At 42.8% G+C, this 24,038-nt stretch overlaps 1 protein-coding gene across 3 annotated transcripts in view; it reads left to right on the top strand.

Moving 5' to 3' along the window:
- Positions 1-24,038, top strand: part of tulp4a (TUB like protein 4a) — a 42,351-nt gene that overhangs the window by 5,709 nt on the left and 12,604 nt on the right. For all 3 annotated transcript variants that reach the window (XM_083790966.1, XM_083790964.1, XM_083790965.1), the window contains exons 4-10: positions 876-1,017; positions 11,984-12,112; positions 12,944-13,105; positions 14,469-14,649; positions 21,756-21,863; positions 22,322-22,488; positions 22,956-23,180. In XM_083790966.1, the coding sequence (XP_083647092.1) occupies positions 876-1,017; positions 11,984-12,112; positions 12,944-13,105; positions 14,469-14,649; positions 21,756-21,863; positions 22,322-22,488; positions 22,956-23,180 (1,114 nt within the window). The remainder of the gene's footprint in view (positions 1-875; positions 1,018-11,983; positions 12,113-12,943; positions 13,106-14,468; positions 14,650-21,755; positions 21,864-22,321; positions 22,489-22,955; positions 23,181-24,038) is intronic.

Raw genomic sequence — 24,038 nt, 5'->3', positions numbered from 1 at the left:
ATGCTCAAATCACACAAGTGACTTAGGCAGATCATCATTTTTGAAGATAGTGAGCTTTGTGATTGGCTGAGGACATAGGCGCTGATCCAGGACGATGCAGCAGCCCCAGGAGAGCACCTGTAGGCAGAAATCTCAATTTCGCCAAAAAATGACTTAGGCATTTATCCTATGAGGCTAACGATTTGTGAACTTACCTGGCTGTCGCGATTGTGAACAGAGCAGCACATCCGCAGTTGGGACTCGGGTAAGCCCACTGCACACCTGCCACTTCTGACTTCCTTCATGCTAATTTAGCCTACACTCCACCAGAGCTGTTGGGAGGCGGGGCACGTGTGTGCCGAATACTGTCTATGGTGTGTGGCTCCGCCAAACTTTGATCAACTCAACTGTCATTTCATCTCTGTATGTATTTATCATTTTATTTTACCGACAGGGTGGGCGGCCGTGTGCCCCAAATGCCTCTGGGCCCCTCAGTTGTGTTGTCTGCGTAGCGCTAGTGACGCCTCTGATTGACGACTTTATTGTGTTTCTGGTAGCCTATTGGACATAATTAATAATAATAAAAACATTTCTGTTTAACGTTTAGGTAAACGTTGTTGCACAGACTAGATATGGCAAATTACTGAACTATACAAAGAAATTATTGTCATATACTATACCTTTTTTCTTTCTTTTTTTTCTTTCTTTCTTTAATTTTTTTTACAAATAGTGGAAATAGTCCCATGAAGCTCACGATGCGTTTATATTTTAATTGTTAAAACGTATGAACGAACATTTTCATAAACAATTGTGACGATTATGCAAAAATAATTGCGATTATCTCAAATAATTGCGATTAGGCGATTATGTAATAATTGTGACGGGCCTGTTTGCAGGAAGCGATACTACGAGGAGGGCTGGCTGGCCACCGGGAACGGGAGAGGAGTGGTTGGGGTTACGTTCACATCCAGCCACTGCAGGAGGGACCGCACCACCCCGCAGAGGATCAACTTTAACCTCAGAGGACACAATAGTGAGGTAAGCGATGGTTGTTTTGGAAAAAAAACGTCAGATATAGACAACCTGTTTCAGTAGACTCAACAGGACACAAACGGAAAGAATGAAAATATAGTGTAAATTACTTACTAAAACACTTGCAGCAATGCTGTCAAAGTTTCCTATGATCCCAATGTCATGTTCTGATTGTAAAGATCTGCTGAGTAATGTTAAATGTGTTTGCACATTGCTGCATTTTTTTCCCCGCTGCGACCATCAGGGTTCAAAATTTCAAATGGTAACAAATGGATCCATTTGGTTCCATTTGCACACTCAGAGTTATGGGGGTCCTTAAAAGATTTGAGAAGCACTGCGCTATCATATAGTACGTAGGCATTATGCATTCAGTGCTGGCCATGAGCAAGCCTCTCACACACAGCCCCTGTGTTTTTACTGTGAGTGGATGTGTTACTGTGGGTCAGATGGACCAAGGTGCTGTGTCAGCATTCCATAAGGCAGCTGACTGGAGAGTGGATGGAGCCCCGCAGAGAGGGAGTGAAGCACAGCAGATATGTTGTGGGACTGTGCCCACTTGAATAGACTCCAAATGCTGATATGCCTGTTGTTTTGTTCACAGTGATGCAGGGGAGAACAGACCCACCTTATACCCCCCAGTATATGTACCCTTTTTGTTGGAAAAGGTTTAATGTGAATTAAATTCTTAAGGGTGCTGTAGGTTATTATTATAATGTGTTCAGTATTTTATTTTTCCAGATTCCCTGAAGTTCTTTCAGTACCAAGGGTGACTTACACTGGCAATAACCACTATTATTTAACTAGCTTCGACTCAGCTCTGTCTTCAACTCTTCTATGTTTGGTTGCCATGTTGTTTAGCATGATAATATGGCATATTTTTGTAGCTTTTTTTTGTCTTTCTCACTTTGACTTGGCTAAGAATTATCCACTATATCCGCCTCCCTTACACTAACTTCAGTACTGAAATTGATGATGTCTTTTCCACTCTCCACTCTATATTTGATATAAAGCAATAAATAAGCGCTTTGGGAAATATGAAATCCATCATTTGTCCACCCTGTGCATAATTTGGTGTCCCTGACAGTCTGGAAATTACACCGCCTAATGAATTCTGTCAGGTTATGACATATCAGCTCACTCACATCGATATCCCAGTTCTGATGACCCAAGGAACCCAATCGGCTTGGGAATTGGTGGGGTGGCTGTGGTTGTAGAAAGGAGGTTTGTGTGGAAAAGGGGAAGTGGTATTGAGATGAATTCCTTCGTGTGTCTCTGTGTTTTTAGAAAATATTGAGATTTTTCACCTATGATGACATCCACAAAATGGCAGGGTCAGTGTGGTTAAAGGTATAACAGTGTAATTTTCAATGTATACAAAAATATCAACTCCAATCGTCATTTAGGAGTATGTAACATGTCATATTGTTAATAAATAAGATGGCCATGTAGAAAGTGTTGAGCATGTTAGGTGTAATTAATTGAAGCCCGACATAGATTGATGGCGCAACACGGACCATAATCCAAGCGACATGGATGTTGCCAACCTGCTAGAACCAAAAGCACAGTCAGATGGACAAACCAATTTTACTTAAGTTATAAAGCCTGCCTAGTACGGTAGTACCTACCTTAAAAATACAAAACACAGATGGCAACCACCACAGCTGGTGTGTCTATACACAGATTAATGCTACGTTCAGATTGACTGCTTCAAAGCTACAGACTCCCATTCATTTTAATGGAAGCCAGTGACCTGAAGATACAAAGCAACTACAATCCAAACGGTTTTTATTTAACCCTTTCTTAAGAAGTGCGCAGAGCACGTTAAAGCAGTCAGCTGTACAATGCTGATCCGCTTGGTGTAGGTACTGTAGACAAAGCCTACGACAGCTCCCGACCAGACGTGAGATTTAGCGTGGCTTACGTCAAAGTTCAAAGTCACGCTGGAATGATAAATGATGAAAATGGCGGTGATTTCGCTGTACGCCTATTTTTGGGTGTAAATCGCATTGATAAATGAGGGCTTTAGTGTTTATTCAAAAAAGTATTTTTTGCTCTTTACATTAATGTGACATTGACAACACTGATGTTAGTGCTGTCAAACAAGTCTACGAATCTATGAAATCTTTAAATAAAAAAGTTGAATCTGCAACTCAATTTTATACATTATGTAGTGGCGGTCCCTGCTTCATCGCTCTCTCAGCTAAGGGGTCCTTGACCTGAAAAATGTTGAAGACCCCTGGTATTTCACGAGTATTGCAAACCGCAACATGTTTACATGCCGTAACCTACAAATCCTACTCATTATACCCTGAACGCTGATCCTTCAGCAGTAAATGTAGAGGTGTCCCCTGACACAACATGTTCTTCTAAAGTATCATCATATTCAGCATTGTCATTGTGTATGACAAGTGTCCTTTTCACACAAATCAACCTCGCTCCTATTTACCCATTATGAAACGGTACACTAAAATGCAACATGAGCTCATCCAGTCGGAGTCAAGTCCTGCCAAGGTCAGTGTTGCCAGCAGCATACAAAAATCACACTTGCGTGAAGTGAGGGGCGCCCACTGTGGCTGCCACATGACGTCACTGCCTAAAGCAAACAGAAGTCCATAGACTTGGCTGCCACATGATGTCATGTCTGAGAGCCAGGATGGCGCCCCCCCCCCAAAAAATGTCTTTATAACTGATTTTCTAAAACTGTGTGTCCTGGGATCACTTTAAAATTAGTGAATGTCTGAATGGATGCGTTTTCTGGACTTTGGCCAATATGGGCTTTGTATAAAAGGCAAGCTTATAAGTTGGCTGTCTTTTATTGGATGATACAGAATAGATGAAGGTCCTGTAGAACAAACGGGGCACAGCCACATTGTGGGTCAGGTGTTCAGTCTCCAAAGATGACGAGTCCTTTGAGGACTCGCATCTCTCCTCAAAGGAACCTTTCACCCTAAGTTTGCCTCAGAGGAACCTTAGTGCACATGTATGGACTAAGGTAGAAACGTATCATTGCTCTCAGCCAGAAACCTCATATTTAAGGAGGTTATGCATTAATAACTCATATTTTGCCCATATTTTGTCACGCAGAAGTAGCTAAAATAGCTGCAACAAGATCACGACGCGTTACATACTGTACGTTGTGAGCTTGTAAAATCTAGCTTGTAGATCTATTGAAAAAAAAAAAAAAAGCAGAGGCCAGGTACATTCATTTGGGGGTCCATCCATGTCATGAAAACGTTTGAGAACAACTTCTCTAGAGGTGGCTGAACAAGAGTCACTTTGCTTCACTAGAAGAGCTTTAGTGAAGCTAAGTTATGTGGCCACACTGAAGGGATACCGGAGATCTCGACAGTTTACCAAGTCGCTACGGCAAAAATCTTTCATCAATGTCTTCTAACATGCTGTCTTCATCAGTGTAGTATGTCAACCCCACAGATGTTATAGTTCATTTCCAAAGTGATCAAGTTATTTTGTGAAATTAAATGGTCAGCTAGATGATGATAAAAAGGTGAGTATGTGAAACTTTGGTGTTTAAACTTTTAGCATTCCTACTTTCTCTAGTGTTAACTCTAAACAACCATCCCCTCTCTCTCTCTCTCTCTCTCTCTCCAATTTAAATTAAGGTGAAGTAAAACTAAAATGCACTAAATCATGGCGAGTTGGTAAACTGGTGATTTCTCTGGATAGTTGATAGTGATACCCACTGAGGTGGACATCTCAAAGAACTCTTGTACAGGTAATGAGAAGATTGCACAAGGTCCCTAAATAAAGAGGGTTCGTCCTTTGTTTAGGGTCCTTCAACAGCCCTGAAAGGTATAATTATAAGCTAGTAGCTTCAAAGTGTGCAATATACTAAGCTTTACCTGCATTTATGTTCGTAGCTGCCATTCACATCTTCATCTGTGTTGTTTTCTTCCAACCATCTTTGTGTCTTCCCCAGGGCAGGCATTTCATGGAGGCCATTTAGGCCTTATGCCTTTGGAGTTTGGACACGTTAAAAAAAGTTATTACTGCAATTCATTACAGTATTACATTTAAATTAATTTATAATCAATTAGCACAATATTATTTTACATGTTTATTTGCTTGGTATCTTTAGGGGTGCATATAATTCTTCTACATGCTTGTGTTGTGCACGCGCACCTCAAACCCCCCTGTCTACAACAGCACTTGGCAGTTTAAGCCATCAAGAAAGCCAGAAAGTCTTATGGTCTAAAAATATTTATTTCCAGAGATAGACAAAAAAGGGATATTGGAAAGAAAATGGATGCTTTGATGCTATTTCTTATCGTAATTTCAACAAATGAAAATTGCTGACCTTTTCCACATGGTGTGTGTGTGTCAGTAGTGTCACACTAAAATAAAGATGAAAAGTGATATGTCTATTTTTGCAGAAACTTGACATCAGAGAATATCAGTATTGCTGATGACGTCATAAAATTGCCTAATGGGAGGGTCGGCCGACTGGCGGGCGGACCACGGCCAAGTCACTCTGACTTAGACATAACCAAACAAACCCGATAGGCCCATATATAGGCAGTGGTAAATGTCTGTAGAGATTTCATGTATGTACACATACGTGAAATTTGTCTCGAATTGGACAGGTGTGGGGAATTTGCCAGAGCCTTTTCTGGCAGTTCTGGACAAGCGCCTATCTGACCGACTCGACGGCGTGCACTGCACACCCTCGGGTCGTTGGATGTACCAAACACAGGCCTTCTCTTGGTTTAAGTGGCCTAAATACTGATCCGCTCCCTGACCAGACACTCGCTGTGAAGCTCTATATTGCCATTTAAATGTCTGTTTTGCAGTCTACATTTACCTTTTATATGGTACCAGTCTGTTACCATATACCAGTGGCAATACTACTTAGTTGCTGGGAGTCTGAATGGCCATTTGGACTTTTATTTCTGTTGCGCAATGTGAGAGAAAGTAGAGCACTACGTGACAATGAGTCTCAAGGGGAGATTTTTCTCCTTTTTTATTTTTTTACCTTTGCTGCTAAAAATATGAAACGCATTCTGCCTCAGCAGAATGTCAGTATGTGTGTTGAGACTGCAAAAGCTGAGAGATGAGAGGAGAGGAAGCGTTGCGTTTGAGTCGGTGACGCATATGTACTGTAAATGGTTGGTGTGCGACTTTGTATTTTTAAACGGAACTAAACAAACGCACTCACTCGTTCCTAGACTTTTCTATAGCTGAATTGCCTTTTTTGTCATGTGATTGTAGAGGCTGATAAAATACAAATATGTGGTGTCTAAAGCCTTAATCCACAAATGGTATTTGACTTAAAGGGGTTTTTTCTTATTTGCCACTTTACTGTCAATGTCACTAAATAAGTGCCTTTTCTTGAATTTACGTGGCCTATATACTGATCAGATCAAATGGCTAGCACAGTCTTAGACCAAGATATAACTTCTATGGTGGTAAACTATACAATTATCTGCCCTTATTCGTACTGTCATAACTTACCTCTGTGCTATTTAATGGAAGATTTAATGGTACAGTATGATGTCCGAGTATTACTTATTTACCGCCCCACCTTCCTCTCTGTACTCCCAGATGAGTCCTATGACGTTTCCATGCATTTAAAAAGTCATTTCCTGACGGAACTCCATGAATAAATCAGTGTACATCTCCAGTAGCGAAGGCACACGGGGACAGCCACTGATCTGGGACCTTTATGGCGTGGTTAAAAATGGATCTCCTTAGACAAGTCGGAACGGAACAGTGGTCAGTCAGGATTGATTTTAACTAGGGGTGCAACCAATTTATGTAATTGATTTATGAAAAAAGATTAAAGCAAAGTTGTGGTTTTGTGGGGAATTTGAAATACAGCTTATTTTCTTTAAAATGTGTTAATGTTTTTCCTATAAGAGTGTTTACAAGTTCTCAATGCGTTGTGAGCTTATAGATGGGCTATTCTAGGTATATAGGTTCACCCCAAAAATACACCCCCAATGAAGCCATGAATTCATGATGTTTTTTTAGTTTTTGTCACATTCCTGAGCCAATGATTAGAACCAATTAAAATTAACAAGAGCTTTTTTTCCATTTCCGTAATTTTCCTTTGGACATGCTGTACAGTACAAGGTTTCTGCCTGACAGCAACACTATACTGTAGCTCCATCCTCCAACCGTCTGTCTGTCTAGTGTCTACCCTTGCTTTCCTCGTGCCACCTCATCCCTTCAGCTCTTTGTGTTCTTAAATCACTGTCGCCACAACTCAAACTCTTGACCTCAGACCTTAGCTCAGACCATAAGAGAATGTGTGAACTTGTGTTGTATACCAGTGGCTCTTGACTTGCTTAGCGTTTACAGCATTAGCCCTTAGCATGCTAATCCATCCCTGAAGAGGACGTGTTGCATAACACCGCACAGTCATGTCCTCCCCTACAGGTGCAGTTGTATCTGTGTTTTGCTGGAAAGTTTCTGAGATGGGGAGCGGTTGGCTTGTATAGATAGCTGCTGCTTTGTTTCCAGTTTGGCCCACTTTCATTCAACTTTATAAAGTTCTTCAATATTTCTTCCAAAATCGCAGCGCTTCCCTTAAAATTGCATTCCTTTTATGACCTAGACTAGAAGGCACATGAAACAACGGAACCCAGCACATTCAGAAACTTAGTTTGTGTTGCCTACATGTTTCAAACCAAAATATAACTACATACATACTCACTGTCTGATTATTTTAAGTTTGGGGAAAAGCTGCGTTTACCAAACTGGTGCGACTGACCTGTGCACCGTGGCTGGACCCATGTGCTGATGGGGATGCACACGCAGATCCGACATGCGGGAACAGTGGGCAGTGGTTCCCAAAATTGACACTAATTAGCCCACAGACCCCCATTTGAAGAGATATGTTATGAAAAGACCCCCAATAAGAGAAGACTTTTACGCATCTAGCAGTGATTCCGTTTATTTTCACCCCCACTCTTTTTATTACGGTAATGGCATTTCTATCTCAGAATTACAGACCCATAAGGGTCCATTTGGTTACAAACTATCATTTAGCTGGGGACCCTCTGGAACTCCCTCGAGGACCCCTGGGGGTCCCCGGACCCCACTTTGGGAACCACTGTCTTAGGCCATCCGGCCTCTGTGACTGCCCAGTCACTCTTATCCTGTCTGTCTCCATGTGACGTCTGATCCCCTAAATCGCAGCGTCACAGTTAGGCTGTCAGCTGTCCCCCCTACGGGCTGACTGACCAGCTCACACTAAGCCCCACGCTGGGCTAAATTTACACACATTTACACACACACACACACACACACACACACACACACACACACACACACACACACACACACACACACACACACACACACACAAACACAGGGAAAGGGATTATGCTGGGAGGTGCAGAGTGGAGTGGGCACATGCACTCCTGTGGTATTCATAAACTACTGTGCTAAGTTGGTTGTTTGGTGACATCAATGTTATGTGTTTGTCGCGAGACAAAGTATTTTCGGGGCTCCCCAGCCAAAAACGTTGAGGACCCCTGATGTAGAGTAGAGTTTAATTGGGTCAGATAATCCCATGTGGAATCAACCAAAATGTTGCATGATAAATAAGTTTACAATGTAAACGATGGGCCCGAGCTAGCCAGCGACGCGGCGTTACTATGTGTTACTGTGTTTACTGCAGCCATCAGGTGACCGCTGCAGCTGAATAATGGCCAGGCTTCTCTGTGGTGTGTGTGTGTGTGGATATGGTCAGCAACATGGGGACCGTGCTGCAGCCCTAGTCGCATTGTGTTGCCTCCCCGGTGGCTTGGATAGGCCTATAGAGTAGCATTAGGATTTATGTCACTGGGAGTAAAAGTGAGAGCACTGTAAATCTACCGCACGGATCACCTTACCGCACACACCTCTGACTGAGGGCCCAGGGCCAGGAGATCGATGAATGTTATTGTAGCCGGTCAGTTTGAGCCCTGTGGGACAAAATAACGTGTCTTGAGGTTTCCAGGGAGTTGATGATGTATTGGGTTGTCTGTATTAAACATATGAGCTGTTGTTTCCATGCATGATAGTGTGTGTGCCCATGTTGGTGAGAGAGGCCAAACATTGGACTGCATAGAACCGTTTCAATACGTCAACAACATGCAAGACAGTGATGCATATTCTCAGCATTGCTGATTTATTACAGAATCGTCTTCTTGCTAGGATGTTTGTAGAACTTTGTACTATGCTTTTACATAAAAACTAATTCAACAAATAGTAGTAGTTATAAGGATAGTTGGTTGGTTTGTTTGTTACAGTACCTGAATTAGTGACCGTATCATTACTCATTACAAATATTGTTTTGTATTTCTGACACTGGATAGTTTTTTGACCCTCATTCTGACTTTGTCTATTACTGGGGCCATCTGCAATGGCATCTTGCCACTTGGGTTTCAGAGATGGACTCAGCAAAGCCTCATTAGTTCATTCCCCCTCAGTATTCTATGATCCACTAGATTGAATAAGAATAAGGTACTGTATGTCTGCCAAGTATTCAGGTGTGATTTACTATGGTCACACAATCATAGGCGTCATGACTTTGCTGCTGGCATAACTGTAACTGTTAACCCTTTTTGCAGAATAAGAGTGCAATGCGGTAGCACAAATTATCAGCATCTAGCTTGTAACGAGTCAAATGGTCAGATTAAAAGTTATGTCTTTTCTCTCTTTTGGGTTCTCATTCAGAAGATAAGTGAAGTCGCATGACCGCTCCCCTTGGTCTATGGCTAGTAGGTGTGGTGTCGTGTGGGTTAGGGAAAGTGAGACCTGACCGGGCTAATCCAACTCTGAACCAATGATCTGTCAGGCGTTGCACTCAGTCAGCGTATTAAGCCCTGGTAAAAGCCTGTTCTCTGTGTCTATGGGTGTGCGGAACCCACGTGCTGCTCCCAGGGAGAGGAGAAGGGGGAACTGCTTTTACTGGGATTATTCCTCCGGGAACAGGCTGAGTCACGCTACAGAGGAAGGTGGCACCGGGCTGGGGGTGGGGGAATTGGAAGCGAGTAGCAAAGGTGTGAGAGATTTAAAGCATGCATATGGACTTCACATAGAGACAGAGAAAAGAAAAAAACATGTTTTACTGCTTTATACTTTATACTATACTGGATATTGACTGGCAGGGTAGAGGCTTTAGTTTAGACATACTATTGGTCCGACAACCTACCTCAAACCCTAACCTAACAACAAGTTCACAAGTTCCAGTCTAAAGGTGTGGAACTTGTGATCTCTTCATTAGTCAACCTCGTCAAGCCAGTACAGAAACCCATACATCTGTGAGACGCAGCTGCCACAATGGGACTGGTAGTAGTCTCCATTGCTCGTCTGTCTGATCATTAAACCACTGCAGTGTGCATTCACACCTATGTTGATCTCACTCTGATACTGCCCTATGTTTCCCCATTCTCTTTACATTACGTTAGAGTTATTTGTACTACGAAGGATTCCAAACTAAATTTGTTCGCCTCTCTTCTCTCACCTCTCTTCTCTATCTCTCGCTTGTGTTCTCTCTGGGCAAGCGTTTGTGGGTACTACCCATAGACTGTACTACCAGATAAAGTAGCCAGTCATGAACCTCTTGAGTCAGCGACCCTCCATCCTTATCAGACTGATTGGTGTTTGGCTTCTTTCGTGTAACGTCAGAGGTCCAACTCGGTGTCGTAGAGCCACACCCGCATCTCTGGTCCCAGGTCGAAGAGGCTGGCTTCCGAGGGTGGTTTGTATAAGGGGCAGGTGGTGATTTATATGGTCGGCGGTCTGCTCAGGGTCACCGCACTCGCATAACGCACTGTCCGCAAAGCTCCACTTCTGCATTGATGCCTTGAAGCGACCAACCCCAGTTCGTGGGCGTTTCAGTGTGGTCCATTGCCGGCGTGGCAGGTCGTCTCCTCCTTGGCGGGACTCGAGTCAGCTTGGAGCCGCTGGAGTTGTTGTGGTGTTGTGCAGGATGTGCCAGTCTTGCTTTTGGGCTTTCCTGGTCCAGGTGTGTGCTATTCCCGCAAGGACTGTCAAGAGGGACACAGGGGTGGGCTTCAAGCATCCCGTCATGATTCGGAGGGCGTTGAGTTTGGCTGTCGCTTGCACTACTGCTCTAGTACAGTAATGAACGGGCATTGAGAGTTGTTTCTTGTGAGGATGTACAGTGGGTGGGAATAGAGCAATAGAAACTCATTATCTTACACTTCCAGGATATCATAGCACCTCTTTTGCGTCACTTTGAAAATGAGGCTAACCCACTTTTGATTGTCTTTCTTTCCGGTCTGCAGCTAAATTTAGATGGGGCTGAAATGTGTGTAGTAGAGCGCATAACATCTTTCATTTTAGGCATTTGTTTTTGCAGACACTCTTAACCAGAGCGATTTACATGAATGAGCAGGCAGGGTTTCGGTGTCCTGCTCAAGGACACTTGCGGCAGCACGCACGGCTGTTGATGAACATGCATATACTCAGTGGTCGTGGGGATTTCTTAACCATTAGGGAACCCAGTCACCATCTTGCACAGAATGTAATTTTTTTTCAAGATTCATATCCACGTCCACAAGTCACCAGTACAAGGGTCAGAGTTAGGGCTGGGGAATATATCTATATTGTCTGGTGTTGTATTTTCCTGGTTTTAATCACTGAAGCCCTATTTTATACTATCAAATGACACGTGCGCTTGTAGATTGAATATTTTTTCTATTTTAACGTCTATGAAAAATATTGTCACAATACGATATCGTCACAATATAGAGGCATTTGGTGAAAAATTATAATGATATTAGATTTTGTCTGTCTCTCAGCCCTACAGTCAGACTGCAGGGGAGACCTACGAACACGTCACGATTAGTTTGATTTTATTCAAAGGCGGATCACCTCACCAGTGATAGGGACATTTGAAGAGAAATGGAATGGTCTCTGACGACCAGAATTATCTTGAGAATGACCGCTAAATCTTTCGCATTCTTCCTGCACGTCATGTGTGTGTGTGTGTTACCAGGTGGTACTGGTGCGTTGGAACGAGCCCTTCCAGAAGCTGGCAACATGTGATACTGATGGGGGGATCTTTGTGTGGATTCAGTATGAAGGACGCTGGTCTGTGGAGCTTGTCAACGACCGTGGGGCTCAGGTAAGACATGAGCGAGATCGCTAGCGCACGCTTTGACGTTAGCATGTTGTTGTTGTCTGTGCCAGATTATTACATTTCCCAGAATTCCACGCCAACAAAAAGCACACAAAAATTGCGCCAGTTCAGGTCGGCAAGTCATAGACCTGATATAGTAGGCGAAACTGCCGTTCCCGCCTGTGCTTTCTGGCCCTCATACGTCACTGGCTTGCCCTCTGCGTTTTCAATCCAGCTCTGTGGCCCTTACACTACTGGCCAATCACAGCAGCCCTACAAGCGTCTCCCATTTTTGCCGACAGAGGAAAGCAGCAACGGACTGCTGCGATGGACTGAAACTTTATTTCTCTTCAGAAGCATTAATATTGTAACGGCGACGCAGCATAACATCAGGAATGAGCCCAGAACATTGCCCTATATAGCACCACCAGGAGGCACATTTGTAAGTTTATAATACTCCTACACATTTTGTCCAAACATCAAGAATGTTCCTGACCTGGTGTTGACTTTCACTTTTTCTAGTTTACAATTAAGTTCCTGCTGTCCTCTGTCTGACAATTATGCTATGGTTTATTGTTAAATGGAAAAGGTCCGCACACTGGACTGAGCTCCAAAAGCTTAAGGTTTTATTTTCTCACCACAGGGTACATGACGTTTGGAGCCTCATGGCTCTTCATCTTATTGTTAAATGGACAAATACAAAAGGCATACACTCACAGTAGTGTTAGGTATTGTCACTATAGTGTTTATTGTGTTCCATGTCCCAACTGCTAAGCACTGCAGTCTTTCTGACCAACTTCATTAGCTGACCTGTTTATAAATGTTTTACCTTCCTAGGTGAGCGATTTCACTTGGTCCCATGACGGGACGCAGGCACTCATCTCCTACCGGGATGGCTTTGTCCTGGTGGGCTCAGTCAGTGGCCAGAGGCACTGGTCCTCCGAGATCAACCTGGAGAGTCAGATCACCTGTGGTATCTGGACACCTGACGACCAGCAGGTAACGCACACACGTCTTTGACTGTGTTTTGATAATAATCTTTATTGTCCCGAAGGATATTCATCTTCACAGGTCTGTTCAAACACCCACAACAAACAAAACAACACAGTACAGGGACAAAACTCCTACAGAAACAGACCTTTTTCCATGGCATCTTTCACCTGATGGCATGAGGTTGAAAAAGCGATCAGTGTCATGTGATAGCCGTGTGATGGCCTTATTGTTCATAACAGAAAGTGTGGGTGTGGGAAGTCCGATGATCTTGGAAGCAATGAGGGTAATACTGAAAAGTTTGTTTCTGTTAGACATGGACAGTAAGTATGTTGTGGAAACATGCGGAACAGTACAACAGAACAGGTTGAATAATGCTGATACATACAAATAGCCTGCAGCATTTTGTCCAGCTAATTGTAATACTAATAGACGTATTCTTATTTATTTATTTTTGCTAATAGGATGGACGTTTGTTTTTCTTTGGAATTTGCCACTTTTTGTAATCCGCCTCATTGATTGATGGCCACTGGAGGTTTGTCTTGAGTGACGGCCAGTACTCGCTCTCTTGTCTACACAGTGGTTTTATTTGGCTCCGTTTCTGCTTATACGTGCTGCGGTCTTGTCGGCTTTGGGTTGGACGTCACAGAGCTTTCAGTATCTGTATGTTTCCCTGTCGTTCCTCATTGCCTCCATAATGTTGTTTTTTAGCCTTTACTTTCAGCTAGGATCTTTGCAGATACACCGTACACTCATGTTCTCAATCTATCGTCTCGTTTCTTTCTAGCACCTCTCTCGTTCTTTCTGTTTTCATCTTTATCTTCAATCTTCCTCACTCACTCTCCCCCCCCCCCCATCTGTTTCTCTCTGTCCTGTCCTGTCCTCTGTAGTTTTATCATGAAATTATGCTATGATGATGAGTTGTTCTGTGGTGTAGTAGTGTTGATTTAGTCATAGTCTTTTGAATACAATTTCATTGAGTTTTATTCATTGAAAGGTTTTAGTTTTAATCAACTAAATATAAGATTTTAGTCTACTAGTTGATTTTGCGACAAATGTATGCTGGCGGTGCCTTGATGGTGTCATAATCCAGATTTTACACTTGGTTGCATGCTGAAAATAGCCGTTCTACAAGCTCACAACACAATGCCTCCCAACGGGACGCATTGTGTTGGAGTTTAAAATGTAATGTATAAAATATATTTTCTTTAGTTCTACTGGAACACTAGTTTTTATTTATATATTTAGTCTTGGTTTTAGTCGTCATAGCTATTTATTTAGTTTTCATCAGTTAAAACAATCTAGTTGACCATCATTTCTCGTCATAGTTTTCGTCTGCGAAATCAACACTGCTGTGGTGCTTCTGCTGCAGGTGTTGTTTGGTACGGCGGACGGACAGGTGATAGTGATGGACTGCCACGGCCGCATGCTGGCTCACATTCTGCTGCACGAGTCAGACGGCATCGTCAGCATGTCCTGGAACTACCCCAGCTTCCTGGTGGAGGACAGCAGCGAGAGTGACACGGACTCCGACGACTACTCCCCACCCAAAGGTACGTTGCTTAAGTTCCGAGAAGGCTCTTCCACTAGATTGCTGTACGAAGTGGGCTCTTTGTCAGCTAAGGTTGTGTTAGTCGAGTGTCATCACTTTTTGAAGTGGTGCAACCACTTCAAGTATCAGCAATGTCTGTCCCTATGTCTGTCTGTCTGTCTGTCTGTCTGTCTGTGTCTGTTTAGGGTACCAACAGGGGGCGCTGTTGCATCACTCACTTCAGACAGGTCTGACTTTTGACCTATATAGGTTTAATGTTTGTCTTTCCTAGACAAACATAAAAATGCCATTGACAATGGACATAGTTTAATGTTTGTTTTCCTCACTAACACAAACATTAAATGCCATTAACAATGAGCAGAGTTTAATGTTTGTTTTCCGTCACTGAGCAAATCGGCATGACATGTTGTCGCGATGATGAGAGCCGGTAAAGCGCCCCTCGCTTTGCACGGGTGAGATTTCTGCTCCACTGGAGCAGATGCTCTGCAGATGCTCTATGGATGTCAATGGTCCATTTGTGCTCGCTCCTTTGATCCCCCAAAACATTTCTTGAAAAGTACTAATGCCACGTGGCCTTTACCGTCGTATACATCTATACACATGATCTTATCTGTACTGATTTTTCTTTCTATTGACAACCTTTTTCCAATTCAATTGGACATTTCCATTGTATGTGTGTAAGGAACGGCACGGCATCTAGAGGCTTCTAGAAGGCTTGGCTATGAGCAGTACTTGCTCCGTGATTTAAATCTATTAATTCATTTCATGTAATCTGAGATGTAAATCAAATGTTATACATTTGATTACATTGTAATGTATAACATTTCATCTCAGATGCCTGCGAGGGCCAGAGCAGGCTGTTTGTTCTGAGAAGGTTCGGGTAAGATGCTGCAAATGTTGTATCTGTCTGTAATGGCTAGAAATTCTTAGTTGGGGACAGCCTTAACTTACCAGAGTCACATCATCAGGAACTATCCTCCAATATGTTTTTCTACCACTATAAGGACAAGACAGTCTATCAACCTGCCATAGTCGTTACAAAGCACAATTTAACACCTGGTGATAAGCAGCCAATAAACAGTATGTTTTGTTTCAATATATTGCGTGTCTATTGCACTGCCTCTCCTCATCTTGCCCTTTTAATATGTGCCCTTGTAAACTATTTTACACCGTTATGTTCAGTAAGATCTATCAACATAATGAAGTCCTGCATCCTCTCGTGGCCCGTGGCTATGACACCACGTTAGATGGCCTGGGACTGTCATCATAATTTGAACATTTATGGAGCAATTGATGAATGCGTAAACATTAATGGATGATGGCTGCACTCAGTGCTCTGCTCAGGGGTTAAATTAAAACCCAAACTCATTCCAATCATGACGATGTGATTGATGTCATTCAACAACGTATGTAGGTAGACGTAGGCCATTTTTTATTTAATTCATGATTCAGGTTTTCGTTTAGGATATAGCCTTTGGCTAGAATTAAAAAAGAAGATTCATATCTTTTTCTTTTTCTTTCCCAGTCCATACAGTATACCTACAAATGCGGTCGTATTTTTGTTTTATTTGTGTTATATTCTCTATACAGTTTATAGTCTGTGCCCTGTGTATGCAAATAGCATGTACCATTCCACAGTGTGGAATCCACACATATGATAGGCGTGTGCGCTGTAACGTGTAGCTGTCTGTGAATCCATGGAGATGATTTGTGGGGATGGAGATGATTGGTGTCGATGAAGTTCCTCTTCTTGGACATATTTACACTTCTTCATGTTGGAGGTGGGGTGAGGCGTAGGCTTCGTACACACACAAAGAACAACTGTGCTGTGCTCTGCCTGTGTTTCATGGCCGCCCCAATGCTTTTCCAATGGAAGTCACGTGGTTTGACCAAACACTTGTGTTTGATTGCCCCCCCTCCCCCGATCACACACAACTGTTTGGTCAAACCACGTCATTGGAAAAGCATCGAGGCAGCCATGAAACATGGACAGCACAGAGCATGTTCGTCTGATATGCGTGTACGAAGCCTCAGCCGACCGTTCTTACACTGTGATTGACAGTGTACTCCTGCTTCATAAATCACACATGGACGTGGTCTGTCGTAAGATAATTCCTGGGCTCGAATTTAAGCCGGTTTCTACGTTCCATTGATGAATGAGGGCCACCGCCTTCCATGCTTCATGATATGCAATAGGACACATAAACGCAAACGGGTGGTACCTTAAGCAGCCATAAAACTGCAGCATGCAGGGGTCATCTGTAATGGGTTTAGCTGGTCAGGCATTGTGTCTGTTGGGAGCTATACACCGGGGCAGAGTTGACCAGCTGTTACGGTACATCCCGGTGGCTCAGCGCAGATGAAAGCAGATGTGAAACCATATGTCTTGCTTCCTGCTCCTCCCTCGGTTGCATGATCTCGTCGTGCTATCGTTCCACTGCTCCATCACGTTCTTCTCTTGCACGCTATTAACAGATCTCTGACTCAGAAGACACTGCACGGAAACGCAAGATGTATGATTAATCTCCTTGGTGTTCTTTGGGACCCAAACTAGTGAATATGGCAGATCTACAAGCTCACCAAACGTGTGGCTTCAAGTTCGCACCGCATTGGGAGCTTGCAAATCTGCCATTTTCACGATTTTGTTTTTTCATTTGGGGAATTTCTTTGGTTATTTTTTCATCTAATTTATGAAATTCTTTGTAGTTTTCAACTCATGAAAATGTTTTTTTTTGTGGAATTGTTATAGAAAATCATTTGTAACAATTATTAACAAGATTTAGGAGTCACAAAATAAAGGGATATTTACTCACAACCCATAGAAATTGGTCAGGGAAATCCTGCCGTGAATTGCAGAGAATAATTAATTAATCCTGGAGGTTAAGTACAGTAGGCCCTGTTCTTCTGGTAGCATTAGTTGGATGGGACCGTGCTAATCAACATAGAATCCAAACAATACAAACACTATGTACAATACATAGTTAATGTTACAAAGTCATGGACGACAGATCACTACTCTGATCTAATCCAAGGAATTTGGAGCAATACGTCTAAAATCGTGGATTTTAGTTTGGCAACAGGTTAGTACACTTATATTTGAGATGTATGATGATCAGTTAGTATTCCAGTGCTCTATCTAAGACGTTTTAACAAGTTTTACAGCCTGAACAACTTCACCTTTGACATCAGGGCTGCTGCTGCCCTCTGGGCTAGTTCTCCTGCGTGCACTGCCCTCCCTCTCTGTGTGCCTGTGTGTCTAGCAGGGGGAGGGGGTTAAGGAGCTGCACTCACTGCTGCAGAGAGAGAATACTTCTCCATGCGACAGTGTTTTACCAAGAGAGAATCCATTCAACGGTGCTTTTTCAGAGTGAGAATACAATAGCGATCGGATCGGTGAATTTACCCTGTGATAGGAATGTCCCGATCACATTTATACCTTCATATCGGGGCCGATGCGTTGCCGAATGGTCACACCATCTAACTACCGAAGTTTGTTAAAATCAGGTTGGTCATAGGCTTAATGTCAAAAAGTAGTCATATCAGTTTGTTTTGAGAAGTCTGAACTCTGAAGAAGCTTAAAGGGATTGTGACATTAAAAAAAAGGTTTTGGAATTGTTCTTATTTTTTTTAGGTTTTCTAAGCTCAATTGCACCCAAAAAACATGAACTTTTAACATTCAGTAGATTTTCTGTGATCTGGGGTTTTCTGGCTCAAACAGGTGCTCTGATTTTCCTGCTGTTTGTGATGTAAGCTCCTGCAAATCCCATATATGTCAATGGAATTTGCCAGCAGATGTCACTGTTTTCACTGTGTTGCCTGTTTTAATTGTAGCTCAAAAGGCTTCCAAACCCCAAAGAAAACTTCAGACCACAGAAAATCCACTGAATGTTCAAAGTTCAGGTTTTTTGGGTGTAATTGAGGTTATAAAACCTAAAATAAAAAATAAAAATAAATTAAAATGAATGTCATAAAACCTTTAAGTTTTTAGTAACATTGAGAGAAACATATGGTGCAAGCACAATTAAAATGGCATTCAATGAGGGATCCAGGGCCCGGACGGTTAGCTCAACTGTTTGGGCACCTACCTAGGCTGCTGATTCTGCTGAACCAGCCTGACCGCGTGCCGTGGGTTCGACTCCCGATCACGACGGCCTTTGCCGTGTGTCTTCCTGTCAGATTACTTTCAAAATTCAACCTATCAATAAAGGCAGGAATAAGCCATAAAGAATGTCTGATCCAGATAACAACCCTGGGTTCACAACTTTGAAGTTATAGCCAACAAATAGGCTACGTTACTTACGCTTATTACACAATAAACTATCTGGCGATAGTATGACATCTAAAATGTCATTCAAAGTCAAATGTATAGATGGAGGTTTTTTGGTATATTGTCTGGTGCACTTAATGACTCTGTCATTTTGTTTTTACTCACACGGGGCGGCAGTGTGGCTCAGTAGGTAGAGTGGCCGCTTGGGCATGGGAAGGTTCCTGCTTTGATTCATGGCTGTCCTTGAACAAAACACAGAATCCCAAAATGATCCCGATGAGCAGGTTGGTGCCTTGCACTGTTTCTCCCGCCATCAGTGAGTGAATGTGATCAATCAGGAAAGCATGCCATAGATCGAGAGCAAAGACCAGAAAATAGGACTGTGACCACCAGTGACCTGCACTCCATTTCTGTGGCAGTTAGGGAGGGGTTCGGACTGTCTCTGAGGAGCATTAAAACAAACCACTGTGACCAAGCGTGAGATTGTGTGTGGGAGGAAGGCTATACTGTAGGCTGTAGGGCAGGAGGGGCAGTCAAGATGGAGGGAAAGAAGGTAAAGGAGGAGGAGGGCAATGGCAGAGAGGACACCAGGATGACTGTGGCGTGGGCGTGCGTGTGTGTGTGACATTGGGCTGACTTTGCTACAGGAAGTCCTAATTGCTGACTTGGGTGCTTGGGACAATGGCGGACGGCAGGCGGTGTTGTAACAACAGCAGCTGTCACAGTGTAAAGTATGCGTCACCAGAACCCTGATGTGCGTCACTCACTGACCCTCAAGTGACAATCAGAGGTGTGTGGGAACGGAATGGAAATTGTGTTAAATTAAAATGATGTTTTACATTAGCCCAGGTGGACAGCGTGCTATTATTGGAAACTCACAGTTCTTAGCAAAGTCCCCAGACAGCACTGTAATATGCCCTGTACTGTAAGAGCACAATACATATCCTCATTGGGAACCCTACCTCCTAGGACTGATTTGGAATACAAGGTCAAGGCTGGTGTATCTGAAATTCTGAATGCCTAGGCCTCTAAAAGTGTGACTTTACATTAGAACTAAGGCATGTCCTGTGTTGAGTGTTGACATTCACAATATATTATTACCTGCTTAAAACCAAACCCAATATTGACGACCCGTGTGACTCTTTGCACTTCTTGACTCGGCTGGCTACCTCCAATATCGGCATTCAGCAAAGTGTGAAATACTATAAAGAACTAATAATAAGAGAGCAGAAATTAGGCAGTTGTGTCATGCCTATCTGGAAGTACGTTGTGATATGATGGGACTGAACTGCAACCACACCGCTGATATATGCATGTTGCGTCTATCATGTGCAGAAGCTCATGCAACAACTTTGTTTGCTTATCGGTTTCCTTTGTCTTTTCTTCCTACTCCCTGCTGAGCTTAACTACTTCCTCCTGCCTTCCCCCGATGTGCTGTTTTTTTTATAGCACATCGAATTGTAAAGCTGAAAAGTGCTTGCCATAGCTGGACCACTGATTATACTCTAATTCACTAATTAAAGCAGCCAATACTAATTGATTGGCCACGATAGAAATGGCCTCTCTAGACGACAGCCTGCCTGAGACACCAACCCTTCTTATTCCTCCGCCTGCCAAAGCCGTTGGCCATGATATATGATGATGACCCATTATCACTGCAGTGCACACCGCATCATACTAGTATAAAGCAAAGCAGGAGAATATAACGGAACACTGAATCAGTAACAGGAGGAAAAGTATAGAGGTTAGTGTTGTTGGTAATTGGGTCACCAGCAGGACAATTTGAAAGGACAGATGCAAGGTTGATGATAGTGTAGGTGGTTGCAGTAAGGTGTTATTTATGGCACTACGCCTGTTAATATCGCTTTTGATAGAATGAAATAGTGCAATACAATGAGGAAAGCACCTGACACTGTATATGTCAGGACCAATGTATTATTTTGATTATAATGCACTAGATTCTTTCTGAGACCGAATTACTTAGATTAATTTCTACAGCTATAGAATTGGCCTTGTGCCCCATATAATACCGCCTACTACCTCTTTAGTATATGCACACAATACATTGTATGCACACGAGGCACACAAAGGCAGTGTCTCCCTCACGTCCAATCTATTTTTATGGCCCACTTTGGAAATGCATATTGATCACCTGGTCCTCTGACGTAGTGTGCAAAGACGTTAGCGATGTAATACCACCAGTATTGAGGAGGAATATGTTTATGCGCCGCTCTCATTGAGGTATTATATCATAAGAACTACCAGTAAGACGCCCTGAGGAGCGAGAAGTGTAAAGAAACGACAGTTTCTTAATACGGCACAGTTAAGAAGCAGGAGTTAAACTATTAATCTGGTGTCCGTGAGGTCAGAAATTACACTCTGCGTTACATTCAACACTCAGGAAGTCTTTACTGTGTAGACTGAAGGCTGGAAATATTGGCAATTTTCACTAAGTGCAATTGTATCAGGTTCTCCAGTGTCTCGTCGTAACTAATGAATATAACGTTGGGATAAGCCCATCATTGTTTGAACATTCCAATTCCAACAGAATTGTAGTTGCAGGAAAGTAGCCTCTTAGTGCAGCAAGCTCAGTATATTTGTTGATCTCGATCCTTTATTTGAATAAACAGAATCCTAATTTTCCACACATTTTTCTTTTTTTTGTCATTCTTGTTTTTTGGTATTTTCCATCTTGTCTTGTATTTTCTTGTTAAATGTATAACTTTATATATTGGCTGCATATTCTTGTTCAAACCAACAAAGTGGTATAAAGGGATTTGTACTGTTGTGTTGCTGTCTGACTCTCACCTCATGGTGGCTCTACCTCTGTGTGTCCTCAGTGCACAGCCTGAAACCACTGCTGACTGTAAGCTTCACCTCCGGAGACATCAGCCTGATGAACAACTACGATGACCTCTCTCCCACCCTCATACGCACATGTCTTAAAGGTAAACGTGACTGTGGGCACACCTGTGCACCTCTGTGTGGGCACACCTGTGCACCTCTGTGTGGGCACACCTGTGCAATTCTGCATTCATGCATGTTTGCAGCCAGGCATACTGTATGTGCCTTTGCTTGTCTGTGTTTGTCGGTCTTTCATACACACATCGTACAGATGTAAAATAAATACATCTTTGTGTCTGTTTTGACCAGTGGTGTTAAGTAACCATGTGTACAATTTGGAGCTGATCTATTTTAGCCGATCTATTGTAGCCGATCTACAATTTGAAAACTTGTGAAATGGGACATTCTGCATAATAGTACTTTCCACTTTTGGTACATAGTTTTAAATTTTGAATCCCGTACTTGTATTTCTACATTAAGGTATTGATATTTTTACTGAAGTAAAACAATGTGAGTATTAGTTTTTCCACCACTGCTGTTTTGACGTCCTGCTGCTTTCTAGATGTGGTGGTCCAGTGGTGCTCTCAGGGGGACCTGCTGGCAGTGGCAGGGATGGAGAGGACCTTCCTCCCCCAAGACCCCTCCTGTCCTCCCCCAACCAGGAACGCCATTGTCAAGTTCTACAACGTCCGCGGAGAACACATATATACACTGGACACACCGGCACAGGTGATCAGCTATACGAAAGAACCCATGCAGCCTTCATCTGTTTTAGCCCTGTCAGAGTATGTGTATGAAGTGTCCGATAAGATTAGATTAAAAAGCGTATTCATCTTGAGTAATTATTATACGGGTAAGGGCTCTATTTTAGAGCAGAATAAAAGTCGGTTCGGCTCTGTAGAGCCTACAATGTGACGTCATTTCATTATCAGAAATAATAAGTTGTCCATTCTGGTCTTCAGATGCTGCTGATTTCTAAAGATTCTTTTAATTTTTATTTTAAGCAATTATTGTATGTATTTCGTATGTATATTATGTTTGTACTTCAGACCAGGTTATGGTGAGAAATGTTTCTTGTGTTCGTATGGCAATACAGAGCTTGATCTTTTATACTGTGATAACCCCTTTATACCTGGTGAAAACCTTTCAAAATCGGAATAAAAAACGAATAATCGTCATGGATTCCCTCCCTGCAGCGTCCTATCACAACGCTGTGCTGGGGTCACCGGGACTCTCGCCTGTTCTTGGCGTGTGGCCCGGCGCTCTACGTGGTGCGGGTGGAGCACCGCGTGGCCAGCCTGCAGCTGCTGTGTCAGCAGGGCATTGCCACGGCACTGAAGGAGGAGAAAGATGTGGCCAAGCTCACCATGCCCTCCCGCCTCTGTTCCTACGTCACTGCTGCCTTTGTCCCCACCATCAAGGTACCGTAACATGGGTGGGGGAGTCCCATTGGGAAAATGAAGACAAAGGCTGCACACTCGTAGCCACGATGCTGTATATTTATTGACAAGAATCCAACGTTTCAATCTAGAAGGTCTTCTTTATTCCCTGGAGAAGACCTTCTAGGTCGAAATGTTGGATTCTTGTCAAAGGCCCATAGGCGCCGGCAGGTGGATTTTACCTTTAGATAGGCTAGAATTGCGTCGGGGGGGGGGGGGGGAATTCTCGCGGCCTCGTTTTGCTCCGCCGTGCGTCGCAGATTTATTTATTTCCCCCAGATGGTCTAAAAATGAGTTACTTTAACTTACTTATCATGATTTTTTTGTCAAATATGTTTTTATTGAACAGATTATAAATTATTACAATCATTATAATATGAAATACTTTTTTTATGAAACAAAACGAAAGAAAAATAAACAAGACAAAAAAGAGAAAGAAATCCCTTAACCCTCCCACCCATACTGCTCAGTGACACTGCATACTATAATAAGATGATAGAAAGCTCATGGAAAACATCTAAAAAGAAAATGGCGTACAGTCAACCATATCAATGGTATCCTGTCTATTAATCGTTTCTACTCAGGTAATGGACAAGGGGCAGCCAAACCTTATCAAACTGGCTCTCTACTTATCATGATTTGACCAATGTATTACCAATCTCGTACACCATTGCTCATGAAAGCAAGATCCTTGACCCAATTATAGCCACTGCATCTAGCTTTTAATTAAAGTAAAAGTAGTAAAAAGGAACAGTTCTGTTCCCCGGACATTGTTTTGGGATATTTTGGCTCAGATGGGTCTTCTTCTCAAGTCAGTGTGGAAATTACCCAGCGGTGTTG

The sequence above is a fragment of the Protomyctophum parallelum genome (genome assembly GCF_964188405.1).
Source record: "Protomyctophum parallelum genome assembly, chromosome: 19".
NCBI lineage: Eukaryota > Metazoa > Chordata > Actinopteri > Myctophiformes > Myctophidae > Protomyctophum > Protomyctophum parallelum.
The sequence above is the reverse complement of the archived record's forward strand: the minus strand, read 5'-3'. Positions and strand labels throughout refer to the sequence as shown.